Genomic DNA, 27,784 nt, shown 5'->3' with positions numbered 1-27,784 from the left:
ATCACATGTGATGTGCACAGCCATGCAGTGCGAATCAAATGCGATGTCTTTGATCACACCAGTGTGAACCCAGCCTTAAGCGGTAGTAAAGCACGCTTTGTGAATATTTCCTACAGGCACGTTTATAATAAAGCTTACCTGAAGATAAAAAAAATATCTCCGAAGCGTGTCCCGTTTAGAAGATATTCATGCTTTTGGCAGCCTGTGATGTCATCGGCACCCGTGCCATTCCTTCAGAGTGCTGTGCCGTGGCCGTGACTCCTGCGCACATGTGTGGGAGTGACGTTATCGCGGCTCAGCCGTTCAAAGTGCCAAAGCCTGCAAACTCTGAAGGAAGACCGGGTGAAGATGGAAGCCCTGTCAGCAGTGACAGCGCACCGCTGGAGGGCTTCCTTCTAAAGTAGGTATGTCATAATGTGCTAGTATGTGATGCATACTAGCACATTATGTAATTGCCTTGCAGATAGATTTTTTTTTTTAATGCTGTGGTTTACTACCTCTTTAATGTTGGGTGTAATGTTATAAATACTGGAAAATGTCCATTGTTTGAGCTTATAGTTAGATGGGGAATATTCTCTGTTGGGTAACAGAACTGTGCAGCTGCATGGAACACTCAGACTGTGCGCTGTAACTGCTGAAAGGTCTGTTCATGTATGACCAACAGGAGCTTGTATCAGATGACAGTCCTTTATAGGGACAGCCAGTTCAGTGAGAACTGATACAGAATTTAGTGTAAGTCACTGAGACTCTTTGAAGAGATAATCCAGGTCTGGCTGCCTGAGACGTTGCTCCATTTCCCGATTCTTGGCATATTCCTGAAGCAGATGCATGATCTCATTGTTGAACTCCTCGGGGGTTTCTTGAGCTCCTGTAATAATAAAAAAAAAATATATCACAGTTCTGAGGGTGGAAATAGAAATAATTGTAAATCAAATGGCACATGCACAAGCTTTTTTTCTAATATATGGAGGACCCCCAAACTAATAGGACCCTTTCACATAGTTGGACTGATTGGGTCTGCCTGTCATTTTTTCAGACGGACCCTCCAGTCTCCTCTATGGAGTTGATGGAAATGTGACACCCGCCAACATCCGATCCGGCCCACCAAAAACAGACGAATGGAGATCCATTCCCCATCCGCCTGGTGGATCAGATCTAATGGCAATCGAGTGTAAATAGATAGGCTGTCCGTTTACATCTGATCGCCCATAGAGGAGAGCGTGCTGTGTCCGTTCTGCATAAGTGGAGCAGACACGGACCAGCCATCCAGCTGCTCAGCAGGGATCAAGGGGCAGATTCCCCACTGAGCAGGTGGACGCCAATGGAGCACGCCCCATGTGGAAGGAGCAACACAGAATCTATGTGTGCATGTCTATGCATTCAACAAACACCACCAACAGCATCATTTTGTCAGAAAAAATAGCAACTTGCCATCAAGATTCAAACAGGCCAATCAGCTTTCTCTCTAAGACCCCTTTCACAAATAGTACCTGATAAATGCCTCATCTGCAATCCCAGTGTGAAAGCCTGAGTGCTTTTTCACACTGCGGCGGTGTGCTTGCAGGACGTTAGAAAGTCCTCCAAGCAGCATCTTTGGGGCGGTTTTGCTCGCAAACCCCCCTACCCATTGGAACGCATGGGAAGCGCTGCCGAAGCGCCTGCAAAGCAATTCATCAGCGGTGCTCCGCTCCCACCTGAATAGCGGCGCCAAAGCACCGCCGAAACTAGCGGGGCTATACCGCTACCGCCCCCATTGCCCCAGTGTGAAAGGGCTCTTAGAGTGGTCATATTTAAAATATAAAGACATTCAAAGACATGGAGGCCACCGCTGTATGAACTCTAGGCTATGCTTGCTTTTAGTTTGTTCCTGTTGTTGTTAAAGTTGAACTTCGTCCCCCCTGGTAAAAAAATATGCACTGCAGCACTTAAAGGCGAAATCTTGTCTGGAACTAACTAAGCTTAAAACTTCTCCCATATACCTTCTAATACCTATACTAACTACCCTGTAAAAGAAAGCTGCTTATACTTACCTATTCTCGGGGTGCTCTGGTCCAGTCACGTGATCATGACTCCTAATGACTGGCTTCAGGGGAGAGGAGGGACAGCCGATAATGGATGCCCCATAGTAAGCGATAGTGAGTGATATCACCACCCAGGCATTCCATCCATTGTCAGCTCTCCCTATTCTCTCCTCTGAAGCCAGACACTGGGCTGATCATGGGGAGCCCCATATTAAGCCTATTGGTGACATCACAGCCCAGGCATGCCATCCGTTGTCTGCTCTCTCCCCTGAAGCCCGCCACTGAGGAGATCACATGGCCTTTTGAAGGGTAGTTAGTATAGAAGTTAGAAGGTGGGCGGGTGCCGTTTTAAGCAAAGTTAGTTCTAGCCCAACCCTTTTTCCCCTTTTTTATAGGTGATCATATTCCCTCTGTTGACAGCTGCATAAGGAGCTCAGGAGGATGAAGGAGGAGAAACAGCAGCACACTGATCTTACCAGTGAATGGCTGTGCAGGGGGGACATGTCAGGACATTGAAGGAGAGCAGAATGCGTTCCCAGCACAGCTAGAGAGCTAACCATGCTGTGCTCTCATGCCTTTTGTGGTCAGTGTTTGATAGAAAAGCAGAGGGACTGTCAGGAATTACCAGGGATTTCACAAAAAAGAAGCAATACAAAGAAAACAGGATACTTTTTCATACAAGTACATGGTACAGCAGGCATATTTGTTCCTACAAATAGAGCTATCTTTTGGTGATATTTGATCATAAACAAAACAAGGCCGACAATTAAAAAAAAAAAAAAAAAAACACCAATATTTTTTACTTTCTGCTATAAAATATATCCAATACAAAAAATAGAAAAAAAAATCTAATTTTTACATAAATTGAAGAAGGGAATATGTATTCTGCTACATGTTTTTGGTAAAAAAATCCCAATAAGTGTATACTGATTGGTGTGCGCAAACATTATAGTGTCTACAAACTATGGGAGTATAAACCGACCCAAATATAAGCCGAGGCACCTAATTTTACCACCAAAAAATGGAAAAACTTTTTGACTCGAGTTTAAGCCTAGGGAGCCAAATGCAGAAGCTACTGTAAGTGGGAAAAAAAGGTTAACAATCCCCATCTGCAGCCTCACGTACCTTTGATCTCCCGCTGTGTCATGCAACTGCAGTCGGCGGTGGTCCACTGTAACAAAGCCCCGCCTCCTCCTTGATAGACGTTACACTGATTCAGTTTCCCAGCACAGAGTTGCGTCTATCATGGAAGAGGAGGAGGCGGGCTTTGTTACAGTGGACGGCCGCCGAACAGTTATATTCAAAGTATAAGCCGAGGGGGGGGCTTTTTCAGCATTAAAAATGTGCTGATTAAGTTGGCTTATACTCGAGTATATACAGTAATTGATTTTACTAGTAATGGCGGTGATCAGCGACTTATAGCGGGGCTGCGATATTGCAGCAGACATTCTGACACTTTTTGGGGATCAGTGACACTGATAAAGTGATCAGTGCTAAAAAATATGCACTATCACTGAACTGTGTTTTTTTTATTTTATAAGGCTGTGCATTACATTGCAGCTGAATTTGGTGCTTGTTTAGACAGCCATACAGAGGGGCCTTTGTGTTTACTTAAAGGGTGAATACATGACATGAATTGAAATTAAATTATATTATTATTTATACACAATCCGTTCGGAAATCCTTCAACAAAATTTGAAACACATATTGGCCATAAAAAAAAATAAAAAAAAAGATAGTTTCCCTTCAATGCTGTACTCATACCTGTGACCCAGTAGTATATATCCCAGTCATTGCTAGGCTCATTAATTATCCGATCGTATTGTGACAGCTGAGTGTCTGTCATGGTGCCCAGATACTTTTTGGCAAAAAGACTGCAGAGACAAAAAAAATCCAAACATTAACTGTCTGTTATAATATTGAGAGACATTTGTAAATAAAACAGACTCCAGAATTCTACAGGACAAACATGCCTACTCAAATAAGACAAACATAAAAAATACAACAGGCAGTAACTCATAGCAACCAATTATAATTAATCTTTAAGAGATCTGCTTTAGTAAAATGTAATCAGATTAGCTGCTATAAATGACTGAAATTAGCACGTCAGCCTTACAGTACAAGTTTATTAGGTGTATGAGTATCTCAATAACGAGGTGTGTCTAAAAAGTTCAGTGAATGGTCCTATATCTCAACGCCAACATAGGCCAGGGGGGGGCGCATGCACATGGCTATCAAGAAACACGTCGAGAAGCACCACCTAGCATTGAGCACATGCGATCATCAGGGTAAACCCGCTGTGCGAATGTGAACATAGTCAATGTGAGAGGTAGGGTCACAGTGTAATGGAGCAACGAGTGAACATCAAGTTCTGCTTCAAATTGGGAAAAAATTTAGACACATGAAATGTTGATGTAAGTGTATGGGACAGAAGTCGTGAGCAGAAAATGTGTTTACAACTGGTTCAAATGCTTTTGCGACAGGAAGGAAACGACTGAGGATGAGCCACGTTCGGGTGCAATCGACAAGCAGAACCCCAGACAGGAGTGAGTGCGACAAATTCTGGCATGAGATTGGCGACTGACTGACAATTAATGGCGAAGGTATTAGCAAGGACACTGTGCGCATCACCATCCATGAAAATTTGGATAAGCGGAAGATCTGTTCCTGGTTTGTGCTGCACAAGCTGACAGACAAACAGAAAGCAAAACGGATGGAAACCTCTGGAGATTTTATTACCATGTGTCACCAGGATCCATCCCTTCTGCGAACCATTGTCACACTGGATGAGACCTGGTGCTACCAGTTCCATCCGGAATCCAAGTGGCATTCACTATACTCCCCTGATTTGGCGCCTGCAGACTTCTTTCCGTTTCCCCACCTGAAGCGCGTCATGAAAAATGCACATTTTGCAGACATGATGGCAACCCAAGAATGTGCAATGGTGGTTCTGAAATCGATTCCTAAAGAAACCTTTGCTGACAGTTTCCAGAAGCTTTATGAACGTTGCCAAAAGTGTGTTGTGAAGGATGGAGATTATTTTGAAGACTAATAAAGGTAATTTGTTTGTATCTTCTGTACCGTTTACCAAACTTTTTAGACACATCTTATATGCTGGTTTTTTTTCTGTTTGCTATATTTTTTTTAGTGGTAATTTTTAGCAACATTTTACATCCATATTTATGGTGTAACATGTTGCTAAGCACCCCCCATCTCACCACCTGAGCCCCAACCTCCCCAATCCCTCCATGACATTGTGCGGGGTTCTCCCCCCCTGACATATTTAAAATTGCCGTAACTGTGTGGTGCTCTGTAGAGAGCTGGAGGAAGAGTTTGCAGTAGCCTGACATTGCACCCGGGGGTGGTTCTGGAGGTGCCATCAAGTATACAGTAATACTGTACAACAGACAAGTATTACAATATAATGCTGCCCATTATCTCCCATTTAGCTTAGCTCTGAATTGTTGATCCAGTACAAGTTTACTTTAAAGCAAATCTGATAACAAATTTTACTAAATATAGCAATGTGCATGCTAAATATTGCTACTGCTATTACTTTTTGCTGTGCACTCATCTTTTTGTCTGCAGTGTGTAATTTTCTGAACCTACCTGCATACTGCAACCAGTTCCCTGAGTGTATATTAGTTTACAGGCCAAAAATCTATGGAAGTTTGCTTGCTTTTTGCAGATGTAGACAAATGTGAATTATGAATAACGCTTCTGCATTATCAACATAACACATAAACTATCTACAAATACCTGAGCAGAATACAGTTCTCCAGCATGCCTCTCTTACGACTCTCATATAAAAGTCTTGCTCTTTTAATCTCGGTTGTTTCTCCAGTGCGTTCCTTCCAAACCGGCAGTTGGATCTCTGAATCGCGTCCTCCCGTGTCACCTGTTGTCAGGAACCTTGGTCCTTGACGTCTGATGAAGGCAGACAGAAGAGAACTCTACAAAAAAAAGCATAGAGAATGTTCATAAAAAAAGTTAAAATATATATCAGAATTAAAGTATATCTAAAAGCTCCTGTGTAAAAGTCTGAATGTGCTCCAAATCCACTAAATGTGATAAACCTCAAAAAAGTAAAGAAAAATAAAAAATGTTGTGACTGAGTTAAATTCTCATGTATAGGTACTGTTGTTATGGATTGTTTAACACTCAAATTAAATGGCTATTTCTTTTATGTACCATATACATGCTAAAATCTCCTTACTCAAAATGCTGACTAGACACCCGTCACATCAAGGAAAACAAGGATTGCTGAGATGTCCAAAAGACTGGATAGATCTGACCAGAAGATTGTAGATAAGAGATCACCAATCCATGAATGACAACACAAAGCTACAACTGTGATGTATATGCAAATAATGACTCATGCTTCACTATAAGAAGGGCTATATGTCCAAGCAAGAAGATTCATTTAGCTGAACAAAATGTCACTGTGTTTTCTTCTTCTATGTGCACATATAGGGCCATATTCACGTAGAATCGCGTTACAATCGCGTTACACCGCCGCAATTTTTCATCGCAAGTGCCTGATTCACCAAGCACTTGCGTGAAAACTTACGCCGGCGGCCTCCGGCGTAAGCCCGCGTAATTCAAAGGGGCGTGTGCCATTTCAATTAGGCGCGCTCCCGCGCCGGACCTACTGCGCATGCTCCGTTTTGAAATTCCCGCCGTGCTTTGCGCGAAGTGACGTAATTTTTTCGAACGGCGACGTGCGTAGCGTACTTTCGTATTCCCGGACGTCATACGCAAGAAATTTTTTTTTTGAAATTCGACGCGGGAACGACGGCCATACTTTAACATGGGCTGTGTAAAGTTAGGGCAGGTAAAACGACGACTAACTTTGCAACGGGAAACTAGACTAGCAACGACCGCGAAAAACCGTCGTGGATCGCCGTAAAACCTCATTTGCATACCCGACGCTGGAATACGACACGAACTCCACCCAGCGGCGGCTGAGATACTGCATCCTAAGATCCGACGGTGTAAGACAATTACACCTGTCGGATCTAAGGGCTATCTATGCGTAACTGATTCTATGAATCCAAAACACTGTAGCTCACAGAAGGAGGGTTTTAGGAGAACAAGCAGTACAATCCAGTAAGCAGTGGACAGGATTAGATGTGACACTGAATTTAGGAGCAGTGCAGCGTTGTTATCCGATAAAAGGAAGCTGCATGAGGTGGGCTTCACTGGCAGGATCAAAAGGTAAAATGAAGCGGAAAGATACTAATGTGCTGTCATTTTAGACCAGTGGCCCGCGGGCAGGATAGGGCCCTTTGCTTGGATTTGTCTGGCTCATGTGGCACTATTCCTCCCACTGGACACCAATGATAGGGCACTATTCCTCTCACTGGACACCAATCATGAGGTACTATTCCTCATTGAGTCACTTTACAGAGTCACTTTCCTGCTGTGAGTGCTTGCTGCAATTTTGTCTTTTAACCCTTTTACTGCCACCAACATACAACATATATTAGCAGCAGCAAAGGGTACTACACAGTCCCAGACACTCTAGCAGCTGAAGAATGCATGGAAATCTCAAAAGCCAACTGTTGGCTTTCAGAAGGCAGATTGCTTCCACAGACCCCCTGAATGCACCATATGATCTGTGCTGCACAGGAGTGCAGGAGAGACGTCAAGGATCTAATAGACCCCTGATGTCTCATTAAAGAGTACCTATACATATGCCATCACATAGAAGAATAATCGGTCCCCTAGGTGGTAGTAGTAACGGTAAAGCAGAACTATACTCACCTTGAATCCAGCGATGTGCCGTCCCTGTACCAGTAAGTATGGAGACATTTGTTCTGCTTTAAAGTTGCTGAATCCAATATAGGAAGTATGCAAATTATTCTTTAGCCAAGAATGTACAAAATATGTGTCGCCAGTCCCAAAAAAATATATAAACTATTGTGTCAAATCAATACATGTTTGCTCCGGCTAAGTGTTTCCTACCAGATAGGTGGAATGTTGAATACAAAATGTTATTCTTTACATTATAAAATATTGTACTTGTTTTTCATCAGTTAAAGCCAACATTAAAAAAATAATAAAGTTCTCTGGAGTTGAATAAGGTCACTATACACCACTATATGGACCATCATATATTTACAAAAAGTATGAATTGTATAAACAATACATAAATATATATATATATATATATATATATATATATATATCCGTACCCCACACCCTTCTGTGTATTCTACATATCCCTAGAAGAAATTTGATCACTGGTATCTTGCATGCGATTCATGAGAAGGGTCTGGGCAAATTTATCATGTTTCATTTAAAGCGGAGTTCCGGCCACAATTTCACTTTTTAAATATAAATACCCCTGTAATACACAAGCTTAATGTATTCTAGTAAAGTTAGTCTGTAAACTAAGGTCCGTTTTGTTAGGTTTTTACTGCATTTAGACACTTTATAAAATAGAAATTTACTGGGGCCATCTTAAGTGTGGGCATCATGAAGCCAGACTGTATGACTTCCTGGATTTCAGCCTTGTAGATCTCGCACATGCTCAGTGCTGCACAAGCAGTGTAATAGGTTTCAAATCAGGTTTCAGCACCTGTACTGTCCAAGTCACATGATTCTTCGAGACTGGGGAGTGCACAGACTCCTGGAAAGTTACACCCACTACATTCCCAGGAGTCTGTGCGGTGTAGGTTAGGAAGCATTAAGCACCTAGGTGCAGGAAGAGGGAAGATTAACTATTCTGCCTAGCAACAACACTTTGAAGGCATCTAAAAAAAAAAGTTTTTTTCTTAAAGGACTAATGACATTTTTTTAAAACTACTGATGTAATGTTATATTTATGGGTGGAACTCCACTTTAATTCAAGGAATTATTTTAGGTGGACTGAGCATGTGCGCCAAGCACTGGAGGTCTCCAACTCACCAAATCTCCCCTGGGAGGGGAGCAGACAGGATCGAAGATCGTGCCACGGTCACAAAATCAATGGATCCAGAGCACCCCCGACAATAAAGGTGCCCAAAACTAATCAATCTTCTGGTGTAATTTGAGAAAAAATGTGCCATATAGGGAAAGTCGCCATGCAGGTCCCAACAATTTGCAATTCCACTGCCTTGGACACGAGTGATAACCACCTCAGCTCCAGAAGGTTTCTCCCCCTTCATGATCAAGACATGTTTTCCTATTCACCACTGTGCTATATTAACTGTTAATTGCGCACTTTTAATTTGTCATGCAACGCTGTACCCAAACAAAATTTATATCATTTTTTTTTCACACAAATAGAACTTTCTTTTGGTGGTATTTGATTACCACAAAGTTTTTTATTTTCGCCATACAAACGAAAAAAGCTCAAAAATTTTGAAAAAAAAAAAAAAAAAAAAAAAAAAAATCGGAATATTTTTTATTTTCTACTATAAAACATATTCAATTAATAAAAAATTTAATTTCGGGCAAAATGTATTCTGCTAAAGGTTTTTGATTTAAAAGATCCCAATAAGTGTATATTGATTGGTTATAGCACATACAAACTGTCGTATATATACTGGATTTTTTTTTATACTAATGACGACGAGCAATGACTTATAATGGGACTCCAATAGTGCAATTTGACACTGGGAGGAACTGACTAATTGCTATTCACATCATCAATGCCATTAAGACAATGATCAGTGATAAAACTATACACTGTCACTGTACTGACACTGGCTGGGAAGGGGTTAACATCTGGTTTGATCAAGGGGTTAAATGTGGGCTTTACTATGTGTAATGTGTGTAAAGCAAGGATCCTCAAACTACGGCCCTCCAGCTGTTGCGGAACTACACATCCCATGATATATTGCAAAACTCTGACATTCACAGACAGGACTAGGCATGATGGGAATTGTAGTTCCTGAACAACTAGAGGGCCATAGATTGAAGACCCCTGGTTTAAAATGTGCTGCTTTTACTACTAGATCTCTTAGGTTCTCATTTTAGCTTTGCAGGGACGAGAAACGGACAGATCGCTCCCTCTGTACAGAGCCCTGTGTTGTTTACCAACACAGAGCTCTGGGCAGTGATTGTACACAGCCGATCAGGAGGTGCTGGGAGTAAATCATTGGCTGGAACTTGCGGACAGGCTCCTGATGTGTACAACCACAGCGGGTGCTAGGCAGGGGATGCGCACGCACTAAACCCAGAAGTAGACAGTGACGTATGGGTATGTCACTTTGCATACAGCGCTGTGCAGTACATTGCGGGTGGTCACCAAATGGTTAAACTATATAAACTAAGCTTTGGATCTACACTCTCCACAGAGATGGGATATTTGCAGTCATTCCTGTATTGTTCTACAACTCTGGACAAGGAAAATCCTGGACATACAAGGCCAGTCCTTGCAGAACCTGGAAAGGGTCAGGACACCTTCTCACTCCTGATGTTACAGTGAATCCTACAAATGGAGCATCACTCACACACTTCTTAAACACTGTGTGAATTACTCTTATTCAGTTCAGTTGATAGGTGGAGGCGGAATAGTCTTCCCTGATAGTCAGACAGATTGGGGTGGAGAGTTCCAAAGCATGGGAGAGGCTCTGGAGAAGACTAGGAAATAAGGGTGGGAGGAGGAGACAAAGCAAGTAGAGGGCAGGAGGTCTTTGGAGGAGCAGAGAGGACGGTTTGGGTGATATAATGAGACAAGATTGGTAATAGAGCTTGAGGCAGAGTTGTGGATGTGTTTGCACGTTGTTATTATTTAGAATTTTACTCGCAGACTGGCAGAGAGGAGTAATGGACACTGAGTGGGTGATAAGGTTAAGTTTTGTATGCAACTCTCCTACTCCCAATTGAGGACTATCTAGTTAAAGCCCAACTCTGAGAAACATTAAAATGATCCCTTGTAGGGCAACCAATAGAGATATTAGGTAGAGTGCAGTGGTCTCCAAACTTGCCAGCCAGATGTGGCCCTTTGCTTGCCGTTATCCAGCCCTTGGGGGGCACTGTTCCTCCCACTGGCACCAATGATGGGGCACTATTCCTCCTACACTGGGCACAATCTGGCCCCCTAGTATGGCTGACAGTACACTGGGCACAGTCCGGTTTCCCTAGTCTGGAGGACAGTACACTGGGCATAGTCCGGAGGACAGTACACTGGCCACAGTCCGGTCCCCCTAGTCTGGAGGACAGTAAACTGGGCACAGTCCGGTCGCCCTAGTCTGGAGGACAGTAAACTGGGCACAGTCCTGTCGCCCTAGTCTGGAGGACAGTTCACTGGGCACAGTCCGGTCACCCTAGTCTGGAGGACAGTTCACTGGGCACAGTCCGGTCACCCTAGTCTGGAGGACAGTAAACTGGGCACAGTCCGGTCGCCCTAGTCTGGAGGACAGTAAACTGGGCACAGTCCGGTCGCCCTAGTCTGGAGGACAGTAAACTGGGCACAGTCCGGTCGCCCTAGTCTGGAGGACAGTAAACTGGGCACAGTCCGGTCGCCCTAGTCTGGAGGACAGTAAACTGGGCACAGTCCGGTCGCCCTAGTCTGGAGGACAGTAAACTGGGCACAGTCTGGCCCCCCTAGTATGGCAGACAGTACACTGGCCTTTTGTTGGGAGTACTCTGGTCTAGGACAGGGTTCTCCAAACTTTCCAAGTAAAGGGCTAGTTCACTATCCTTCAGATTGTTTTCCACCTTCCCAGAGTTGGGCTTTAAAGTGGTTGTAATCCCATAGAAAAAAAAAAGAAAGAAAATGAAATACAAAAGGCATAATGCACTGCATACGACCTCATTATGAAATACTTACCTTAGATCAAAGCCCTCCAGTGGCGCCCGCACACAGCTGACATCTTCCCTGTTTTCTTCCGGGTTTCGGTGATGTGAGTGGCAAGAGACGTGATGACGTCACTCTCACACATGCACACAGGAGCCACCGTTTCCGGCTCTCTAGGTCTGGCACGGTAAGCCGCCCCTTCAGAGTGCAGTCTCGAATTACGTCATCGGCTGCATATATAGTAAATATCTCCTAAACGGTGCACATTTACACATTTCACAGTACTTACAGGTAAGACTTATTATAGGTGTACCTGTAGATACAATTAGAAATATTAGACTTTACTTCCCCTTGATTCAGTTTTGCTTTATTACCTCTGCCTGTGTAGAAATGTAAACCAACAGACGACTGCCCGACCACCTTACCTGTACAATATAACCGTGGCATACACTTTATTGTCCTCTATAATGCTGTTCTAGAGATTTCCCACTACTTCCTGTCCCACTGACCCCTTGTCACTAGAACAGGAAGTGAAGAGAAACCCCCCCCAATAGGTCACCAGCAGTCATAGAAGGTCACAGGGGTTTTATCCACTCTAAAAGTTCAGATTTCCCACACATGACCCCCCCCTGTAGATGAAGTAGTGATTGCAGTCCCCCTTACATTACACCTTGCCCATCCCTCCCCTATCACCAGGCTCACCCTGCATCTGACCAGGGACAACATCTCGAGCGGCGCACGTCCTGACGTCACTTCCCGTCGCCGCTCTCGTGACCGGAAGTTTGGGGGTACAGGCTTCAGCGGGGCGGAAGTTCCGGTTGGCGCGGGATCCTACGAGCTGAGCTGCACTGGGGCACAGTGTACCGGGGGGAAGCGTGTGAAGTCTCCGAGAACGTCCATAGAAAGCTAAGAGGGTGGACTGAGCGGCCCAGACGGAGAATTCGGGGTCCTGCCATGGCGGACGGGGCGGACCTCATTGATATTTATGCTGAGGAGGAGTTCATCCAGGTGGGGAGCCAGGGCTGCACCCTGCGGGGTGTTCACATATACGGGGCTGCAGGGGGGGGGGGACGCTGCTGTGCAGGGAATGTCTGATGTAGGAATGCGGCCCAGTGTGCATGCTGTACGTGTATTGTGCTCTGTGCTGGAGCCCACATACACATACACATAGTGCAATCAAGATGATGGGCAATGCGAGTGGAAAGGATTTCTTTTGGAATTGCCTTTTAGCTGGACTTGTATTGTTTATTTTCAACTTGATGTGCTCTCCTTTTAAAATCAATGGAAGTGCATGCATTACAATACGTGGAATGACGCCCGAGAACGCATCGCAAGCATGTCGGCGTGCAATCGCTCTCAGGTGTTACCGGCAGCTTTGCTGACACCCATGGTGCAGGCGTGTTCCTTTGTTGCCAATATTAGGAAGATAATGTAGTACAATGGTGGGCAGATGACATAGAACAATGGTGGGCATATTTTGCTGGAGCAAGTACAGGTGAAGCAGCTGGGCATGTCTGCCCACTAAGGATGAGCTCTGGCGTGTTCGCACAGAACACGTGCAGAGCCCGCCAGGAAGTGTGCACGGCGCTGCGCTAATCACAGCGAGGGAGACATTGCCCCGATGCTCGGCTGCAGGGATCGTGAAATGTCTCCCTGGCTGTTATTAGCGCAGCGCCGTGCACACTTCCTGGCGGGCTGTGCACGTGTTCTATGCGAACAAGCCACAGCTCATCCTTACTGCCCACCATTGTTCTAAATCAGGCATCACTATATGGCGGACCATGGTCTGGACACAGACCGAATGACAGTCCTATCTGGGCTCTGCCACTCAGCAGCCAGGGTGTCCTCTCCCAGGTGATATCCTTCTCTGCCGCCACAGCAAGAGAGCTGCTCAACTTTTCATTTTTAGAAGCTGTGATTTGTTGCGGGCAGTCCTAGCAACCAATTCCCTGCCTGTTAACATGAAAAGAACACGGGCAGCTCCTGCCCTCTGTGGGCTGTGAAGAGGACCAGTATACAAGGAATGGTGGGCTGTAAAGAGGACTTGGGTGCAAGGAAGAGGGGGTGTGAAGAAGACTGGGATTTGAGTAGTGAGGGGGCTGTGATGTTTAGGGGTAATGGGACACTGATGTAAGGGGGCTGTAATGTGAAGGGAGCAGAGGACATTGAAGTAAAGGAGGCACGGTAATGGAGAATGGGGGAGGGGGGCGTGGATGCAAAAGGGGGCTGTGATGTAAAGCGGGCACTGAAATGTAAATGGGAAACAACTGTAATGTAAGGAGGTGGGACTGTTATATGAACAATCTCATATGACAGCGATGGTCAACCATGGCATCCCAGATGTTTTGGAAGTACATTTCCCATGATGCTCATGCTCTCTGCAGTGTAGATGAGAATCATGGGAAATGTAGTTCCAAAACATCTGGGTTGCCAAGGTTTGCCATCACTGTCATATGATCTGAACAAAGAGGACACTGGGACCCCTGCTGGATGATGATTGGACCGCTGCAACTTTAAATTCATTACCCCTGTTCTAGATCATCTTCCTAATACTTGTAACAATGTAACATGCCTGCACCATGTGTTATTAGTACAGCCGTTGTCACATCCTCTGCTGGAAAGTACAGCAGCTGAGAACAATCGCGCAATTCCAGCCCTGTGATGCGCTCACGTGCACCTTTTTGGTAGCGGTAGTGAATTTAGATAAAGAAATAAAAAATCCTGGGCCTCAAATGTAATTGGACAAATGTATATAATCATAACATTTTTAATTTTTTTTGAAAATCCTTTACTGGAAATGACTGCCTGAAGTCTGGATGGGCATTACCATAGACTGGGTTTCCTCCTTTCTGATGCTTCGCCAGGCTCTAACTGCAGCTGTCTTCAGTTGTTCTTTATTTGTGGGTCTTTCTGCCTTTAATTTTGCCTTCAGCAAGTGAAATGCATGCTCAATTGGGTTGAGATCAGGTGAATATCTCGGCCATTGCAGAATATTCCACTTCTTTTCCTTCAAAAGCTCCTGGGTTGCTTTTGCAGTGTGTTTTGGATTATTCTACATCTGTACTGTGAAGCACTGTCCAATCAACTTTGTTGAATTTGGCTCAATCTGGGCTGACAGTATCTCTAAACACTGCAGAATTCATCTGGCTGCTTCTGTCTTCTGTCACATCATCAATAAACACCAATGACCCAGTGCCACATGCCCATGCCATCACGCTGCAAGCTCCACCATGTTTTACAGATGACATTGGGCCGGATTCAGAAAGAGATACGACGACGTATCTCCTGATACGTCGTCGTATCTCTGAGTTCCGACGGTCGTATCTATGCGACTGATTCAGAGAATCAGTTACGCATAGATATCCCTAAGATCCGCCAGGTGTAAGTGTTTTACACCGTCAGATCTTAGGCTGCAATCCCAGGCTGGCCGCTAGGTGGTGCTTCCGTATTTTTACACGAGGAATATGCAAATGAGGATTTACGCCGATTCAGAAACGAACGACCGGTGCTTTTTTTTTACGTCGTTCGGCTTTTTCCGGCGTATAGTTACCCCTGCTATATGAGGGGTAGCTAATGTTAAGTATGGCCGTCGTTCCCGCGCCGGGTTTTGAAATTTTACGTCGTTTGTGTAAGTCGTTCGCGAATTCGGCTGGACGTAATTTACGTTCACGTCTAAATCAATGACGTCCTTGCCACGTCATTTAGAGCAATGCACACTGGGATATGTACACGGACGGCGCATGCACCGTAAAAAACGTCAATCACGTCAGGTCATCATACATTAACATAAAACACGCCCCCCCTTCCACATTTGAATTACGTGGCCTTATGCCACAGCACATACGTTACGCCGCCGTAACTAAGGGCGCAAGTTCTTTCTGAATAAAGAACTCGCACGCAAAGTTAGAGCGGCGTAACGTATCGGAGATACGTTACGCCGGGCGGACAGATACGCCAATGTATCTGAATCCAGCCCATAGTGTGCTTTGGATCATGAGCTGTTCCAAGCCTTCTCCACACTTTTTTCTTCCCGTCATTCTGGTACAGATTATTCTCGGTTTTATCCGTCCAAAGAATGCTTTTCCAGAACTGGTCTTGGTTTTGTTTTTAGATGTGTTTTTTTTTAATTTTTATGAATGGTTTTCACCTTGTGGTGAACCCACTGTTTTTGCTCTTGTGAAGTCTTCTCTTGATTGTAAACTTAGACAATGATACGTCCACCTCCTGGAGAGCGTCCTTCACTGGATGTTGTGAATGTGTTTTTCTTTACCATAGAGATGATCCTGCGATCATTCACCACTGTGGATGTCCAGGCCTTTTTATGTTGCTGAGCTCACCAGTGCGTTCTGCTTTCCTCAGAATATACCAAACTGTTGATAGAATTATAGAACGTGTTAGATGCTTACCCCCCCCCCCTCCTTCTGTAGTTATTAACCACTTAAGGACCGCCTCCTGCATATATATGTCAGCAGAATGGCACGGCTGGGCACATGTACGTACAGGTACGTCCTGTACTAGTACCCGGACGCGCGCCCGCGACCCGGTTGGAAGCTCCGGGACCAGCGGACCCGATCGCTGCTGGAGACCCGCGATCAGTCCTCGGAGCTGAAGAACAGGGAGAGCCGAGTGTAAACACGGCTTCCCCGTGCTTCACTGTGGCGGCTGCATCGATTGTGTCCCCATATAAAAGGGATGACACGATCGATGACGTCACACCTACAGCCACACCCCCCTACAGTTGTAAACACACTTCAGGGAACACACAACCCCATCAGCGCCCCCTTGTGGTTAACTCTCAAACTGCAACTGTCATTTTCACAGTAAACAATGAATTTTAAATGCATTTTTTTGCTGTGAAAATGACAATGGTCCCAAAAATGTGTCAAAATTGTCCGAAGTGTCCACCATAATGTCGCAGCCACGAAAAAAATCGCTGATCGCCGCCATTAGTAGTAAAAACATTTTTTTTTATAAAAATGCAATAAAACTATGCCCTATTTTGTAAACGCTATAAATTTTGCGCAAACCAACTGATAAACGCTTATTGCGTTTTTTTTTTTTAACCAAAAATAGGTAGAAGAATACGTATTGGCCTAAACTGAGTAACAAAAATATTTTTTTTATATATTTTTGGGGGAAATTTTATTATAGCAAAAAGTAAAAAATATTGCATTTTTTTTTTCAAAATTGTCGCTCTATTTTTGTTTATAGCGCAAAAAATAAAAACCGCATAGGTGATCAAATACCACCAAAAGAAAGCTCTATTTGTGGGAAAAAAAGGACGCCAATTTTGTTTGGGAGCCACGTCGCACGACCGCGCAATTGTCAGTTAAAGCGACGCAGTGCCGAATCGCAAAAAGGGGCAAGGTCCTTTAGCTGCATTTTGGTCCGGGTCTTAAGTGGTTAATACTTTAATAAAGTTAAGGGGAAAATTACTGACCTAACTGTATTATCTCTCCATAGGAAGCTGAATTTGCTGCAGAGCAGATTGACCTATATGACGATGTCTTGGCAGTGGCCTCTCTTGGATCTCACCCAGATGGGAGGAACAATATTCCAGAACCCACCTCCCCTATGCAGGCTACCTCTGCTAAATCCAACAACAAGTCACCCGCCATTTTGTACACGTACAACAATGTGCGCAAGAAGGCATCGATATATATTGGAAACTTTTCATGGGTGAGTGGGAGAAAATCTCTAACCTTATTTTTTTTTTAACTGGCAGCTTTATTGACAACTGGTTGTGTTTATAAAGATACATCTCAGATGTATGCTGCATGCTTGTGTGAGTGAGAATGATAGGTATAGAAATATAGTGGTAGAAAAGAACTGCACATAGAATATTATAAGGATACCAGAGGGTTATACCAGCATGTGTGCAGAGATTTTCTTTGGTATAGGTAGTAGAATTCTGGGATGTCATGTGGTATGGGCTTTTAACGTATTTTAAAATACACACAAGGAAATGAGGAGAGGTCTGTGTTATTTTGTAATCCAACATAAGTTAAGTATGCAGGGCTGACACCATGGGGTTGATTAACTAAAACTTCAGAGTGAAAAATCTGGTGCAGCTCTGCATTGTATCCAATCGGATTCCAACTTCATCTTGTTCAATTAAGTTTTGACAAAATAAAAACTGATTGATTTCTATGCAGAGCTGCACCAGGTTTTGCACTCTCCAGTTTTAGTACCTCAACCCCTTGTGTTTAGAAATTCAGAACTATGCTGGCATGTCGAAGAGAGGGTAGCAGCACATTATAGTTCTGGCACATTAACAGTTTTTTTCCCCCTGTGCTCGCAGCATGTTTAAAGGGATAAAGTATGTGGAAATGTGCATTCTAGAGATGTAGTAAATATGTTTTTTCTCTTCTGTATTTTTTCATTGACCTATGTACTAAGTTAAGCAGGGCAATATCTTCTCTGCAGTGATCTGAACAAATTATTGGGGTGGGCAACTACATGGCAAATGAGGTTCAATGTAGAAAAATGTAAAATGCATTTCGGTGGCAAAAATACGAATGCAATCTATACACTGGGGGGGAGAACCTCTGGGGGAGTCTAGGATGGAAAAGGACCTTGGGGTCCTAGTAGATGATAGGTTTAGCAATGCCAAGCTGCTGCTAACAAACAGAATATTGGCATGCATTAAAAAGGGGATTTACTCCAGAGATAAAACAATAATTTCTCTTCCGTTCATGGACGGACACAGCAGTAAATTGACCTTAGGGTATTATCCTCCCTTTTAGGAGATTGAATAGGCAGGAAAACAGCATGTTAAGTGTTAAACACTCCACACAGTACAGTACCTCCCAGGGGGCGGATCCCTCGGGTACATCATTCTCTCTGCATCATGCAGCCTGCAGCAGGGATGTACCCGGGGGATCCGCCCCCCCTGGGAGGTACTGTACTGTGTGGAGTGTTTTAACACTTAACATGCTGTTTTTCTGCCTAGTCAATCTCCTAAAAGGGAGGATAATACCCTAAGGTCAATTGCTGCTGTGTCCGTCCATGAACTCAGAGAAATGGATTTTACGGTGAGTACAAAAATCCTATTTCTCCCGCTCTTCAAGACTCTGGTCCGGCCGCATCTGGAGTATGCTGTCCAGTTCTGGGCATCAGTCCTCCTGCCTTTCTCCAGTTCCATTTTCTAGTGATGATTTAAAGCGGAGTTCCTCCCAAAAATGCAACTTCCGCTTTTCGGAACCCTCCCCCTTCTCCGATGTCACATTTGGCACCTTTCAAGGGGGAGGGGGGTGCAGATACCTGTATAATACAAGTATTTGCACCACTTCCAGGGATAGACTCTCACACGAGTCACTCCACTTCCCATTTTGCCCCCCCCCCCACTGCCTTCTGGGAAACACACTGGTTCCAAGAGACAGCGGGTAGGACTGGGAAAGCGCATGCGCAGTAGGAACAGGGCAGTGAAGCCGCAAGGTTTCACTTCCCGATTCCCCCACGACGATGGCGGCGGGGGTAGCAGAGAGACTAGCGATTGCTCGTCTTCTGCTGCTGACATTGCGGGCGTGCTGCACAGGTAAGTGTCAATTTATTAAAAGTCAGCCGCTGCAGTATTTGTAGCTGCTGGCTTTTAATATATATATATATATATATATATATATATATATATATATATAATATTTTTTTTATGGGACCTCCGCTTTAAATCTGGTTACAATAGAAAACCACAGACAGTTCATATGTAAGAACCTTCAGTATTTAAGTCGTCTCTTTTTTTATATTTAGGCTTTGCCTTTTTTATGCTTTAATCCATTCCTATTGTCCTCTGTTTTGATTTTTTTAGTGGACAACAGATCAGCAGCTTATCTCTGCCATCCGCGCCCTTGGTGTCCGTGACCCTATTGAAGTGAAATTTGCAGAGAACCGTGCAAATGGCCAGTCCAAAGGGTGAGAAGCGAATATTGTTTAGATGAAAATATTTTTGTGAGTGTTTAAAAAAAAAAAGGGGGGGCATTTTGTAACATTCACAAATAAGTTATATGCTTTGTGGTGTCAATGGTCATTTTTATTGAGCATGTTTCAGTTTACACCCATACTTGCCTTGTAACGGAAAACATGATCGCAGGTTCCTTCTCTTTGGTGACTTTTTTTTTTTTGTGGTGGTGCTGTGGGTGTCTTGATTGAAAATACTACAAGCCCCATATGCCACAGGAACTGCTGGATTTTAATGGAGTACAAGTGCAGTAATGTTGTTACAGTTGAAGTCCATTAATACTTAATTTGCCTCATAACTGAAGGGCCACATCTCAGTATGGACTTGTTGCTGGAGGAAAGTCTGCAGGAGCCTGAACATCTTATGTGCAAACCAATAATGGTGTTTGCAGTGCTTTGGGGGCTCAGAAAAAAATAAAACATTTTATTTAATCATTGTGGTGGCGATTGGTTTTTCGTTAAGGTGGAATTAGCCTTCAAAAATAAAAATGCTGCTTGGAAGCAGCCAGCACAATACGAATTCTGTTACCATTAGTAACCAAAAGACCTTCTGTATGTTGTTTGAAGCCGTATTAAACCCAAAAGCAAACCATTTTTTATATTTCAGATTATCAATTCTTTTGCCCTGTACACACGATCACCTTTTGTGATGAAAAAAAATGAAATTCTTAAAAATGCCATTTAAAATGATCGTGTGTGGGCTAAATGTCATTTTATGTCTTCTGAAAAATGACAAAAAAAAATTTTGAACATGCTTGAATTTTTTATGTCATTTTTTTAAAATGTCATTTTTTGTGTAAAAAAAAAATGATCGTGTGTGGGCAAAAATGACGTTTTAAACCCGCACATGCCCAGAAGCAAGTTAGGAGACGGGAGGTAAAACTACCATTCATATTGGAGTAAGTACATTCATCACGCTGTAACAGACAAAAAAGCACGAATCGTCTTTTACTAACAAGTAACCAGCTAAAAGCAGCCTCAAGGCGAATAGAACTTCCCCTTTAGAGTGCCGTCACTTTGTTCATCATTTTTCAAAAACGATGATGTGTGGGCAACATCATTTTTAATGATGAAGTTGGAAAAATGACATTTTTTTTCATCACAAAAAGTGATCGTGTGTACAGGGCATTAGATTTTTTCCTTTTATATACATCTGGTGATCGAGCCAGTATATCTGTTTCTTAAAGCGGAGCTCCACCCTATGTTGGAACTTGCGCTCATCGTAACCCTCCCCTCCTCCGGTGTCACATTTGACACCTTTCAGGGGGAGGGGGGGTGCAGATACCTGTCAAAGACAGGTATTTGCACCCACTTCCTGGAGTCCTCTCTGCGGGGACTTTGCGGGTAGTACGTCACTTCCGCCCCCGCCCGTTGTGTTCTGGGAGCCGAGTGTTTCCCAGAACACAACGTGAACCAGTGAGGACAGCGCTGCGCAACTCGCGCATGCGCTGTAGGGAATCGGGCAGTGAAGCCGGAGCGCTTCACTTCCTGATTACCTCACCGAGGATGGCGTTGGGGGCAGCAGAGTGATGAGCGATCGCTCGTCTTCTGCTGCCGACGTCGCTGGACTCTAGGACAGGTAAGTGCCCTAATATTAAAAGTCAGCTGCTGCAGTATTTGTTGCTGCTGGCTTTTAATATTATTTTTTTCCGGCAGAGATCCGCTTTAACAGACCAATATGTCCTGTAGATGATGTAGCAGTTAGAGGTCTGAGACAAACCATTTACCACTATTCTATTGGGAGTGCTTACTTTTATTTATGTTAAAATGTTATCCCAAAAGTTAAACTGTTGTAACTGATTATAAAGTGTTAGTGCTGGAGTTTATCTTCAATTTATTAGTATATTTAAAGGGGTTGTAAAGATAATTTTTTTTGTTATTTAAAAAAAAAAAAACATTTCATACTTGCCTCCACCGTGCAGCTAGTTTTGCACACAGTGGCCCCTGATCCACGTCTTCTGGGGTCCCTCGGCGGCTGTCACTGGTCCTGCCCGCAAGAGCTTTCCACCTTTATGCGAGCGAGCATGGTGGTAAGTTTTTGCGGGCGCGCTCCCGTGATACAGCCGGCGGCTATAGCCGCTCACTGTATCACTCGAGCCCACCCCCCGGAACGCCGTCATTGGATGTGATTGACAACAGCGCGAGCCAATGGCTGCACTGCTTTCAATCCATCCACTCTAGCCAATCAACGACCAGGCTGAGCGCGAAGAGGACGTTGAGGAGGTGAACGGGCTCAGGTAAGTAAAATGGGGAGGCCGGTATTGTCGGATGTTTTTTCACCTTAAAGCATAGGATGCATCAAGGTGAAAAAACGTGTACCTTTTTAGTGTCCCTTTAATTTTTTTAGTGCGCTAACATTCCCCCAGACTGACAATGCCGCTGTTTAGAGGTGCCCCTGTGCTCCTACATCCAGAGTGGAGGCATTCTAATAAGGAGGTGGGTTACTGGCCAGATCACCAGTGGAAAACCTAATAAAGAAAATTAATGCAGCCACCACCTATTGGTATTAATAAGCTGCAATATATTACATTTTGGGTTTTAATCTAGGGCCTCATGTATAATAGCAGATATTGCTATCTGCTCTCCTTTATACTTTTGGTTCATGTTTGGCTAGCTCTAGCCTCTCTCAGTATTAAACCCTCAGCATTTTTTATCTGAACACATTAAGCACAATAGAATAAACAGTGGACAGTGCAGTCCCCAGTCAATCTGTTAGCTGGAATGAGAGAGGAGCAGAGGAGTGCTTTCGCATCCTAAGGTATAGGGTTTTGTGTTTGAATTATTGCACACAGTGTAGGATGACACATTTCTAGTTTCTGCCTGCAAGGATGGCAACATAGGATGCTACAAGATCTAGGAGGCACCCTGAAACGGGAAACCTGGGGCAGTGGTCATGGCACCAGCAATATTGGAACACAGGCAAGGATTAAATGATAAAGAAGCTGCATACTTTGTGTTTCTGGGCTTAACCCAGTGTATCCTTTCACATGAAATGGTGGTTTGTGAATGAATGGGAATGTACACGCTATGCAAAAACAAAGATCAGATGGCTGTTGCTCATTTATGAGAACTTAAATAAATAGGAAAGAAGTGTTTCTATATATAGGTCATTTAAATAATGACAAGTATATAATTTGAAAATGAAAAAGCCATTGGAGGAAGCAATTGCAGTAAAACCTTGGTTTGAGAGCGTTTTGCAAGACGAGCAACATTTTTTTTCCATAAATTTTGACTTGATATACAAGCGATGTCTTGATATACAAGTAGCGTCATGTCACAACTGAGTATAAAAGAGAAGAGAGGCGCCTCTGAGTGTAGCAATATGGTTACATTTAATGAAGGTACAACATTTAGAAACTCACATGGTTGATGATTAAAACAGGCACATCTAAGTATGCTAGTACCCAGGGTAAAGCTGATACTGGTATAGTTATCGGCGCCAATACTAGCCATTTTTTGCGAGTATTGGTACTCGCGGGAATGCTCCGATACCGGAAGCAACGTCGCTTGCAAGAGGACTGCCTCCTCCGGACAGTGCCATCCCCGCCTCCCCCCCCCAGTGGCATCGCAAGGTGCAGGCCCGCCCATCAGCCATCAAGTCTCCTCGCTGCACACCTCCCTCCTCCAGCTCAGTCTTCCGTCCACACAGAGCACTATAGCCAGGCTCACCCTGGCTAGATGCTGAGGCAGAGAACAGGGAGGCTCTGTATGAAGACACTCTACGGGCGGTATCCTGCTGTACTGAGCAGCAGGGCTCTCTCCCTTTACCTTGCCTGCAGTCTCTGGCTCTCTCCCTGTACCTTGCCTGCAGTCTCTGGCTCTCTCCCTGTACCTTGCCTGCAGTCTCTGGCTCTCTCCCTGTACCTTGCCTGCAGTCTCTGGCTCTCTCCCTGTACCTTGCCTGCAGTCTCTGGCTCTCTCCCTGTACCTTGCCTGCAGTCTCTGGCTCTCTCCCTGTACCTTGCCTGCAGTCTCTGGCTCTCTCCCCGTACCTTGCCTGCAGTCTCTGGCTCTCTCCCCGTACCTTGCCTGCAGTCTCTGGCTCTCTCCCCGTACCTTGCCTGCAGTCTCTGGCTCTCTCCCCGTACCTTGCCTGCAGTCTCTGGCTCTCTCCCCGTACCTTGCCTGCAGTCTCTGGCTCTCTCCCCGTACCTTGCCTGCAGTCTCTGGCTCTCTCCCCGTACCTTGCCTGCAGTCTCTGGCTGTCACCTCTCCCCCCCCCCCCCCCATGTCTCCCAATAACACTCCTATCCCCCCCACCCCAGCGATTAACAGCATTTTCCATCTCAACGCTCCCACCTCATCCTATTTCACCCCACCCTCAACTACCTCGCCCCCACTTACCCCTCCCTTCCCACCCGAACAACCCCCCACTACCTCCCAAACCACCCCTCTTCCTAGACAATCGGTATCGGCAAGTACCTGCAAAAAAGTATCGGTGCTCGTATTCGGTGTCATCCTCCACACCGCCATCGATCGCCTCTTCCCACACCTGCTGTCACATTTTGAGTGAGTGAGGCACAGCCGCTTCATTCATTCAAGGCAATCGGTGAATGAGAAGGCAGACAGCCTGTAGTTTTCAGTGAACTGCAAGGGCGTTGATTGCCCTCCATAGGTCATTGACCCTTCCCACTTTCACCAACTTTGTACCTGTGTACCCTTACAGATGTATGAACAGGGAAGCTCGAGGCAGTGTTTACAGGAGCCTGACATTGCTAGATCACAGGTGCAATGCCCTGCAGGCTCCCCCTGAAATAAATAAATGCACATTTTTTTTCCTACAAAAAATATGTTCATTTATGTTTTGCAAAAATGTGAACTTGGCCTTTTAAACTTTGAGATGATTATAAGGCAGCACAGTTATCCTCGGTATGTTAAATGTTAATTCTGGCATTGGTAAAGTGCACCCCATCTCCTTTTGTCTCTCATCTGAGAATTGCATGTAGAGGAGAACTTAACAAATGCCCCCACTACAGATTCTTACAGCTACCAATCAGATTCAGGCTGGTCTTGGTCTTGGCTTGAATGTGTTTAGTGATAAAGGAAACCGTGGGAGAATAAGCTACAAAGCGCAGGCTTCAGGTATTGTGCTCCCTGCTTACCCTATGAGGAGCGGTTTGGATTCTGGCTGCAGTGGAAAACGTAAAACTGAGATTAAGGTAAACGGTTTGAATTTCAGCACATTTTCTGGATAACATTAGTAGTTCACTGATTGCTTTTCACTTGTTGCCTGAAATCATTCTTCAATGGCAGCTTGGTGGTCTATGAAATCATATTTGGAAATGTTATATATGACTAGACTATATACAGCACACCAGTATGCAATAAATAAAAAATACATACCTTTATATAGGATTCTTCTATATTGGTGGGTTGTATATAGTTTAGTCACACAATTAACACCTTCATAGAAGATATGTGGTCCCTGATTAAAGGGAAATTTGAGAAGAATTGGTATTTTTTACATGGTTTCATTGGTCCAGCTTGCACCAATTTAACCATGCATGTACTATACGTGTGGCATCCCTCTAGAAGGTATAAATCGCTGTAGTATACACCTCTACTCCAGTGATCTCAATTAGCTTTGGGGTCCTGTGTCGAATGGCTGCCCTGCTGCATTAGAAACATACGCTCTCCAAGCAGTGTGCTCACGCTGACAGCTTCACAGAGATTACATTTAGGCAGTTTTCCAATTCCTCACCGCTTGCAGCTCAGCTTTGCTTCTCTGTCAAATGGATCATTAACATGTAATCACTGCTTACAGCTCAGCTCAGCTCGACTTCTCTCTCAAATCATTCACATACAAACATAAACTCCATAGTGCTCTCTGCTTGTTACTTTATTAAAAACATCCCCAAAAATAGGCACACTTACAAGATCCAAGGATAAAAACAGCATAAGTATATACGTCCACTCGTTCATCATTAACATGGTTTCAAGCACATTGCACTTTAGATTTTGGCGCTGATTGTCACTATATAATACCATTCAGAGAATGCTTCACATTTTCTCAGTTAAGGTAAAGTGTTCTCTGATTGGCCATGGTAGATGAGCAGGGCAGTGCTGACTTTCAGAATATAATAGCCGAGAGAGGAGATTCGGCCATGGTGGAATTTATGGATTTCTTTACATGTATTGCAATCTTAAAGTAGAACTAAAAGGAAAACTTTTTTTTGTTTTGGATAGAGTGGAGATAGATTGAAACAGTTTTCAGTTTTTTTATTGCGGTCTGTGCCCCCGTTGGAGCTCTTTCACACATATCGATAAACCGTAGGATTTGCGGCACATTTTGGGAGCTTGCAGGGCGCTTTTAACCCTGCTAGCGGCCGAGAAAATGTTAAACCTCCCGCAATGCACCGCTACAGCAGCGTATGGCGGCGCTGCCCATTGATTTCAATTGGCAGGAGCCCATTAGGAGCAATGAGTTCAACGCTCCTAATGTGCTGCAAAGAAGCTGCTGGCAGAACTCTTCCTGATGCCCTGCCAGCGCACCACTCCAGTGTGAAAGCCCTCAGGCTTTCACACTGGAGACAATAGAGCAGCACTTTTAGGGCGGATTGCAGGCGCTATTTTTAACGCTATAGCACCTGCAAAACTCCCTCAGTGTGAAAGGGGTCTTAAGGAGATTCATTCGTCCGGTTTACTATTATCAGTGAAAGTAAACCCCCAAATTTTGAGTTGTCCCCAGAAACAAAATAGAGGGGAAATTTTCCAATGGGGACACTAGTTCTGGTGACCTGGGAGTCCCCAAGGAATTCCCTTAATTTGCATGGATTGCCTCTTACTTCTTGTTTGGCTATGGAACAAGAAGTGAATCGAAATCTCTGCAATGGGAGACTGATGACGAAAAAATTATGATGGGTTATTATGATGCTCTTTCCAAAACGGAAGAAAAAATATTTGCCTTTTAGTTCTACTTTTAGGCTGGGCTTAAACTTATGCAAATTGGATGCAGGTTTTTCCCACATCCAATTCGCATAGCAGGAGATTGTGACCGGCTCTCTCTGTGCACAGGACCCTGTGTGTCTTTTTAGTCCATTTCTGTTCCGAATTCTGCCCAAAATTCAGGCTGGAATGGTGAATGGAGACGCACCGGACTCCTGCTGTGAGCCACTGCGTGTTCTAGTGTGAACCCAGCCTTAAAGTGGAAGTTCAGCCTAAAACTAAAATCTCTAAATCTACTTGCAGCCACATTCTAAGACTAACCTATCTAACCCTGTAAAGCAGTGGTCTCCAAACTGTGGCCCGGGGGCCAGATGTGGCCCTTTGCTTGCATTCATCTGGCCCTTGGGGCACTATTTCACCAACTAACACCAATCATGGGGCACCATTCCCCCTACCTACACCAACAATGGGGTACTAATTCTCCCATTAAAACAAATGATGGGGCATTTTCTACTCCCACTGGCCACAGTCCCCCCCCCCTAAAGCCTAAAGGGTGGTAAATTGGCCCTTTGCTTACAAAGTTTGGAAACCCCTGCTGTAAAGCAAAAATCGCTAAGCATACCTTTTCTGAAGTCAGTCTGGTCTCCAGCGGTGGAAGCTGTGTGCAGGAGACAGCCGACAATGGCGGGGAAGTGACATCGCCCACACAGTTACTATGGGGGCTTCCGTTGTCTTCCTCTACACAGAGAAGCCGCCGCTGACAGCTCAGCTGGGACTGGAGCAACTTCAGAAAAGGTATGTATAGCGATTTTTTCCTTTACAGGGTTAGATTGCTTAGCCTTAGAATATGGCTGCAAGTAGATTTTAGTTTTAGGCTGAACTTCTACTTTTAAGTCCCCTTTTGCTTTCAACCACAGATAACGATTTTTCTAAAAGCAACATAAATCGGTGCTAATTTGCAAAGATTTCTTGTTAAAACAAACTAACTAGGTGCAACTGGATTAATTTTTTTATTTAAGATTCTAGCTTTGACATAGGGGTTTAATTGAAGTGTTTTCATTTTTGTGTTTAGTTGTGCTTTAAGGCAGTTGAACGAATGGGGAGCAATGTTCCTTTATCCTCCATTCTCGAGCAGGAATGTATGAATAGCGTACCCATAGCCAAAGAGGAGAGCAAAGGGAAAGCCTTTCTCCTG

At 44.3% G+C, this 27,784-nt stretch overlaps 2 protein-coding genes across 3 annotated transcripts in view; one reads left to right on the top strand and one right to left on the bottom strand.

Moving 5' to 3' along the window:
* Positions 1 to 192: 192 nt before the first annotated feature.
* Positions 193 to 12,557, bottom strand: SDHAF2 (succinate dehydrogenase complex assembly factor 2). The gene is made up of 4 exons (XM_040328406.1): positions 12,454 to 12,557; positions 5,781 to 5,974; positions 3,786 to 3,895; positions 193 to 868 (listed from the first exon to the last, which is right to left on the bottom strand). Exons 1-4 carry the CDS (start codon positions 12,475 to 12,477, stop codon positions 738 to 740), a joined length of 459 nt encoding a protein of 152 aa, XP_040184340.1. The 5' UTR covers positions 12,478 to 12,557; the 3' UTR covers positions 193 to 737.
* A 10-nt stretch (positions 12,558 to 12,567) lies between these two features.
* The window catches only part of CPSF7 (cleavage and polyadenylation specific factor 7), a 36,184-nt gene continuing 20,967 nt past the window's right edge, over positions 12,568 to 27,784 (top strand). The window contains exons 1-3 of one of the 2 annotated variants that reach the window (XM_040328405.1): positions 12,568 to 12,759; positions 17,215 to 17,430; positions 19,556 to 19,659. In XM_040328405.1, coding sequence (XP_040184339.1) covers positions 12,706 to 12,759; positions 17,215 to 17,430; positions 19,556 to 19,659 — 374 coding nt within the window. In that variant the 5' untranslated portion in view covers positions 12,568 to 12,705. The remainder of the gene's footprint in view (positions 12,760 to 17,214; positions 17,431 to 19,555; positions 19,660 to 27,784) is intronic. The other variant, XM_040328404.1, reaches the window with a different exon arrangement.

The sequence above is a fragment of the Rana temporaria genome, chromosome 11, assembly GCF_905171775.1.
Source record: "Rana temporaria chromosome 11, aRanTem1.1, whole genome shotgun sequence".
Classification (NCBI taxonomy): Eukaryota; Metazoa; Chordata; class Amphibia; order Anura; family Ranidae; genus Rana; species Rana temporaria.
The sequence above is the reverse complement of the archived record's forward strand: the minus strand, read 5'-3'. Positions and strand labels throughout refer to the sequence as shown.